Below are 7357 nucleotides of genomic sequence, written 5' to 3'. Positions count from 1 at the left end.
AGCATACTGGCTTCATTCCTTGCGAGCTTACGTATGTCCTCAGCAGTTACAGCCCATGTTTCACTGCCATGTAGCATGGTTGTTCGTACGCATGCGTCATACAGTCTGCCTTTTACTCTGAGTGAGAGTCCCTTTGTCGCCAGCAGGGGTAAGAGCTCTCTAAACTTTGCCCAGGCTATTCTTATTCTAGCAGCTACACTTTCAGCGCACCCACCCCCACTACTAACTTGGTCGCCCAGATAGCGGAAGCTATCGACTACCTCTAGTTTTTCACCCTGGAATGAGATAGAAGTTGTTTCCTGTTTGTTTGCAGTCTTTATTGCACCTGAACATCTGCCACAAACAAAAACTAACTTGCTAGTTAACCTGCCTTTGATGTTGCTGCACCTCATGTGTCCATAGCTTGCACTGGGTACATCTTATAGAGTTACTACCTACTCCTTTTCTACATACTGAGCAGGGCCATCTACCTGAAGGGGTTTGTGTTTTATCTACCTTCCTACTTATTAGGATTTTGGTTTTAGCTAGGTTGACTCTAAGGCCCTTCAATTCTAGACCTTGCTTCCACACCTGAAACTTCTCCTCTAGTTCTGATAGTGACTCCGCAATTAGGGCAAGGTCATCAGCATAGAGGAGCTCCCAGGGGCAACCTGTCTTGAACTCCTCTGTGATTGCCTGGAGGACTATGGTAAATAATAGGGGGCTGAGGACGGAACCTTGGTGGACCCCTACCTCTACCCGGAATTCATTGCTGTACTCATTTCCAACCCTCACCTTACTGGCAGCATCTCTGTACATGGCTCGCACAGCTCTCACTAACCATTCTTCTATCCCAAGTTTCCTCATTGACCACCAGATAAGGGATCGGATGTATATGTATGTGTATATATATATATATATATATATATATATGCACATTTGAAGAGGCCAGGATGATGCAAGCAGGGCTCAAGAGACATTTAAGGAAAAAGGTGAAGACTGAGAAGGTGAATGACAAGGACCTTTTTGTGTGCACAGTCTGTGACAGACCATGTCTGTCCTTGGCTGGCCTCAAATCTCACCTGCGAACCCATGGAAAACAAACCTCATCCAGCTATTCTGATTATATGTCTGTGCACACGTTTGAATGTGGTGTGTGCCAGAGGGTTTGCAAATCCAATGGGGGTCTTAAAAGACATGTTAGGATCCACAATGAACAGAACTTACTTGCAGGTATTGGTAGTGCAAATCAGAGGTGCAATCTGTGTGGGTGTCTTTTCAAAACTGTCTGGTTTAAAAAGCCACATCAGACGCCATGAAAGGGCTAAGGTGTAGGTGCAGGAGGTGGTCAAACTCTGTTTAAGGAGTAGACAACCACCATATATATATATATACACGATAAGCTTCTCTCTCTTTCCGTCTATCAGACCTACTGACAAGGCTTTGGCCAACCCAGGGCTGAATACTTGCTCAAAGTAGAATTGAAACCAGGACCATGTGGCTGGGAAACGAACTTGCTACGCATTCATAAACTGGATAAAAAGAACTTAATACATGAGTATATGTATTTTAGCATTATCTGTAATCAGCAGAGAATTACATAAATGACTTAAGAGCTGAGAATTTTATGCAGGATACCTATCAAACTACCAGTTTCATAAGATCCATGAACGAAACTCTCGACTCTTTAGTCACTTTTATAACTTCCTACCGATTAAAGTTAATAAAACACATAGACACTTGTCGAAACTGCGGCCAGAGACACAAAGTTATCTTCGTTACAGCGAGATACGAATCTATGGCTAAAAATAGAAGGAAAGTAATAAAGCCTTTGAGCACCTTAATCTATCGATGCAATAATTTCTTAATTAGTTTGGTAAAAAGGCTCAACAATTGTTTACATCTGAAAAACGTAAGTTGATCTCGATTTGCTTCAAGGCTATAATAATGGGTGTCAATAGAATTATGTGAATTTTTGAGGGTACACTATTATGTAGAAGTGAAAACACATAACATTGATAAAAAGCTATAAGTAATGCTTTAAAAGTGAAAACATATAAGGTTTGGAAAAGATGTTTTGATGTTAGTTTGTTTGGTGGCAGCACATCTTTGACGTTTTTCTGCGTGCATTTTTTTCCGTTTCTTTGGTTGAGAGGAATTGTTTTTGATGCAGTCGAGATCAGTGTCGTTGCCTAAGATTGTTTATATTTTGGCAGTCCAGATGGACTATATGTAATCTGAACCTTTCCTCCCTTATTTTTTTTTTTTTTACGGAATCCCACGTTTTTAGGCTATGGAGATTCCGATTCTGAAAAAAAATTTTCAAAAATCTCAATTTCAAAATTTCGATACCCCCCCCCCCCCCGGTTTTTATATAGATCCACAGGGTAAACCTAAACCTAACCCTAACACTAGTTTTGTGAGATTTGGCTGTTATTTCTAGCATGTAAATAGCCTGCTTGGTGGGGGGGGGGGGAATTGAAATTTTTCAAACAATTTTTTTTCAGAATCGGAATCTCCATAGCCTAAAACGTGGGATTCCGTAAAAAAAATTAATAAATAAGGGGGGGAAGGTTCAGATTACATATAGTCCATCTGGACCATTTTGGCCTCAAGTCAGTCTTGGTCGCATATACAAATAGTCAAAACTATCCCAATCTTTTCCAAACATTGTGTATCTATGATTACTTAGTCTCTGACATATGCTGCTGAAAGAATATATATATATGTATATGTAGTATTTCTGAAAATTTTACTGCAGGCGTGGCTGTGTGGTAAGAAGCTTGCTTCGCAACAACATAATTCCGGGTTCAGTTACATTGTGTGGCACGTTGGAGTAGTGTCTTCTACTATAACCTCCGGCCGACTAAATCCTTGTGAGGAGATTTGGTAGACAAACTGAATGAAGCCCGTCGTGTGTATATATATATATATATATATATATATAGGTAATCTTCAAGTTTAGGGGGATAAAAAAAAAATATTCAAGGGAAATAACTGAACGACTTACCAGTATTATCCGTTTTCTTCTAGCTGTTTATAAATAAATCACACCCTAACACTAATCCTAACGTCAATCAAATCACGTGTGTGATTTATTTATAAACAGAGATGTACGGAGAATACTGGTAAGACGTTCAGTTACTTCCCTTGAATATTTTTATTTATTTTTTCATCCCGCTAAACTTGAAGATTACCATATATATATATATGTGTGTGTGTGTGTCTTTGTTTCTGTGTTTGTTCCCCGCCACCGCTTGACAACTGGTGTTGGTGTATTTAGATCCCTGTAGCTTCGCTGTTCAGCAAAAGAAACCGATAGAATAAGTACTATGCTTTAAGATACAGTCCTGGGGGTCGATTTGTTCGACTAAAACCCTTCAAGGCGATACCCCAGCATGGCCGCCGTCAAATGACTGAAACAAGTAAAAGATAAAGACAAAAATAAAATACAGTTAAATGTTATGGAAATTGTACGTAACAAATATCCTCAACTGAAGATATGCAGTTGTTCTCTCAGGGTGGATATTTACCTGTTTCTGGCAGATTGGGTACCTGTGTAGAGGTTTCCACTTTAGTTGAAATGAGTCTGTTTGTTGCTAATTGTTATTGTTGTTTAACCCCAGGCCAGTTCTGACCCAGCAGTCCTATGATCAAAAGTATTTCACACATGACCATTTCTTCTCAAATAATCATTATGACAAACTAATACCCCTTGGTGTTACACTTTGTTACCATAAAATTTATGAAGAAATTTGCCGTCTTCAATACACATGTTATTTAACCTTTGACCAACTTTGATTGAGCATGCATCTTTTTAGTTGTATTTAGGTTTATGCTATCTCATGTATCTTTTCTTTTATAAGACAGTAGGATTTTATTTGACGGAGATTTACCTACTATCTCTAAGTTGAGCAAAGACATACAGGCTCTCTCAATGTTTTTTTTTTTTTGTGTCTAGCTTTTGTGGATGTGCATAAAAGTATGAGTTAAAAGTGAAAGTGTTGAGTGTAAAATAAAAGTGAAACTACTAAAGGAGTTGTGAATCTAGACTAGCACTTACAAATCAATAAACCCCCTCCCTTGCCACACACACACTCACCGCCGCCACTCCAACTTTAGTTGTAGGGGAAAATTTTAAATTTTATATTTTTCCATAGGCGTAGGAGTGGCTGTGTGATAAGTAGCTTGCTCACCAACCACATGGTCCCCGGTTCATTCCTACACACACATACATATATATATATATATATATATATATATATATATATATATATATATATATATATATATATACATATATACGACGGGCTTCTTTCAGTCTTCTACTATAGCCTCCCGCCAACCAAAGCCTTGTGAGTGGATTTGGTAGACGGAAACTGAAAGAAGCCCGTCGTATATATGTATATATATATATATATATATATATGTATGTGTGCGTATATGTTTGTGTCTGTGTTTGTCCTCCCAACATCGCTTGACAACCAATGCTGGTGTGTTTACGTCCCCGTAACTTAGTGGTTCGGCAAAAGAGACCGATAGAATAAGTACTAGGCTTCCAAAGAATAAGTCCTGGGGTCAATTTGCTCGACTAAAGGTGCTGCTCCAGCATGGCCGCAGTCAAATGACTGAAACAAGTAAAAGAGTTAAAGAGATGTTTCTCTATTACTGGGGTTCATCTAATATGAACCATACCATGTTCTGATACTTCAATTTTGATCCATTTATACCCCCAATTATTTACTACACTAAAATCCTTACACTGCAATGCCCTTGATCATAAGTCGGTTCATTTAGGGATGACATAAAGCTAAAGAACAACAGCTGAACAATGAGTGGTTATATTTCTGGAGAGATTAGATTTTGATCTCTTCATTATTCTGTAATCTAATGGAACTAGAAAGAAATTATAGCTGTGACAACAACCTAACAATGTTATATTCCATACAGTTCAATGTTGCATACTCTGAAGATATGACTGTTATTTATAAATGTAAAAAAGGTTGGATCTTTTACCTTTTATTTGTTTCAGTGATTGGACTGTGCCCATGCTGCAGCACCACTTTGAAGGGCTCCAGTCAAACAAATCAATCCCACTTCTTATTCTCACTTTTGGTACTTATTCTATCAGTTCCTTTTACTGAACTGCTAAGTTACAGAGAACATAAAAAAATAAAACCAACTCAGGTTGTCAAGCAGTGGTGGGTGACAAATACAAAAGCACACATGCATATATGGTGGACTTCCACACAGTTTTCATCTACCAAATTCACCTGTAAGGCATTGGTCAGCCTAGAGACACTTGCTTGAGGTGTTGTGCTGTGGAACTGAACCTGAAACCATATGGTTGCAAAAGGAACTTCTTAACCATTCAGCCATGCCTGCACCTATAAACGAATTGAAAAGTAAAGTTCAGTTGTTCAAATGATTGTTTATATCTAGTTTGTCAGTATGAAAATGCAAAATATCTACTGTTGAATCTATATTTCTTATGTATCCTCTATATCTTAAATCGTTTCTCTATTATTTCAGAAAATCAGATGACATTGGCATAAGAGAATTTTTTTTTTTTTTTTTTTTGTGGCTGCATCATCAAAATTTATCATCTTTTAAAACTAAAGAAAGATATTACATGAGAGAAGATGTTATGTGAAAGTACTGTGAAATGTTTATTCTGAGTGAGATTATTGTAAACACTGCTCTACTTTATTATCTGAAATATGCTCAAGATAATTTTGCATTCTGATTAAACTTGATAAATTTACAAAGGATTATCTATCAATTTCAAGTATCACAATCAAAAAGAATCCTAATGCTGATATGAGAGGTAAAAAAATGATGGAAAATAAAATATGTGAGAAACAGGTTAAATGTAAAAAAATATCTGAAGGTATTGGTTTTCATGATGAGATGCTGAAAGAGACATCAAAAGCATTTTACCACTGTGATATCTGTAAAAAGTCATTTTCTCAAAAAGCTCACATAACTAGGCACAAACGTATTCATACAGGGGAAAAGCCATATCACTGTGATATCTGTGATAAATCATTCTCTCAAAGATATAGGCTAACTGGCCACAAACGCATTCATACAGGAGAGAAACCATATCACTGTGAAATCTGTGATAAATCATTCTCTCAAAGTAGTGGTTTAACTAAACACACACGTATTCATACAGGAGAAAAACTACATGAATGTAGTATCTGTGGCAAATCATTCTCTCAAAGCCATGGGTTAACTACACATATACGCATTCATACTGGAGAAAAGCCATATCAGTGTGATATTTGTGGTAAATCATTCTCTCAAACAAGTGAATTAACTACTCATAAACACATACATACAGGAGACAAGCCATTTTGTGATATCTGTGGTAAATCATTCTATGATGGAAGTGTTTTAATTACACACAGACGCATTCATACAGGAGAGAAGCCATATCTCTGTGATATTTGTGGTAGATCATTCTCTCAACGCAGTCACTTGACGAAACACAAACGCGTTCATACAGGAGAGAAGCCATTTCACTGTGATATCTGTGATAAATCGTTCACTGGAAGAAGTAACTTAACTACTCACAATCGCATTCATACTGGAGAAAAGCCCTATTGTTGTAATAGCTGTGGTAAATCATTTTCTCAGACAGGTACTTTAACGAGACACAAATGCTTACTTTCAGGAGAAAAAGCCTCATAATTGATTTCTGTAGTATGACATTCTCAAAAAAGTCACTTACCTACATTTGTATATATTCATATGGAAGTGTATCTGTGACGATGTCAAAACTCATTCTAAGAAACAAAACATCTTACATAATCATAAATGTATTCATGTCAAAGAAGATAAGCTGTGTGATAACAACTTGTCAATACTATAATTCATATAGTCTCAGCTATATCTACATTAGTGAAATAGCTGTGATATTTTTAATAAAAGCCAGAAAAGTCCTATATATTTCATGTTACATACTTCCAGAAGAGAGTAAAAACATGATTGATTAATTTGATATTGTGGAGGCGCAATGGCCCAGTGGTTAGGGCAGCGGACTCGCCGTCATAAGATCGCGGTTTCAATTCCCAGACCAGGCGTTGTAAGTGTTTATTGAGTGAAAACACCTAAAGCTCCACGAGGCTCTGGCAGGGGATGGTGGCAAACTCTGCTGTACTCTTTCACCACAACTTTCTCTCACTCTTACTTCCTGTTTCTGTTGTTCCTGTAATTCAAAGGGTCAGCCTTGTCACACTGTGTCATGCTGAATATCCCCGAGAACTACGTTAAGGGTACATGTGTCTGTGGAGTGCTCAGCCACTTGCATGTTAATTTCATGAGCAGGCTGTTCTGTTGATCGGATCAACTGGAACCCTCGACGTCGTAAGTG

The 7357-nt window shown here is 37.6% G+C and overlaps 1 protein-coding gene across 2 annotated transcripts in view; it reads left to right on the top strand.

Moving 5' to 3' along the window:
- The first annotated feature begins 1386 nt into the window (after positions 1 to 1386).
- The window catches only part of LOC128248700 (uncharacterized), a 7492-nt gene continuing 1521 nt past the window's right edge, over positions 1387 to 7357 (top strand). Inside the window, exons 1-2 of one of the 2 annotated variants that reach the window (XR_016243062.1) lie at positions 1387 to 1891; positions 5512 to 7311. Coding sequence is in view for 1 of the 2 variants with exons in the window: in XM_052970447.2 (XP_052826407.1) it covers positions 5800 to 6675 (876 nt within the window). In the remaining variant the exon portion in view is untranslated. Of the gene's footprint in view, positions 1892 to 5511; positions 7352 to 7357 lie in introns of those variants that run through there. The other variant, XM_052970447.2, reaches the window with a different exon arrangement.

The sequence above is a fragment of the Octopus bimaculoides genome, chromosome 9 (genome assembly GCF_046866305.1).
Source record: "Octopus bimaculoides isolate indiv1 chromosome 9, ASM4686630v1, whole genome shotgun sequence".
In the NCBI taxonomy this organism is placed as follows: domain Eukaryota; kingdom Metazoa; phylum Mollusca; class Cephalopoda; order Octopoda; family Octopodidae; genus Octopus; species Octopus bimaculoides.
This window is presented reverse-complemented; position numbering and strand designations above follow the sequence as displayed.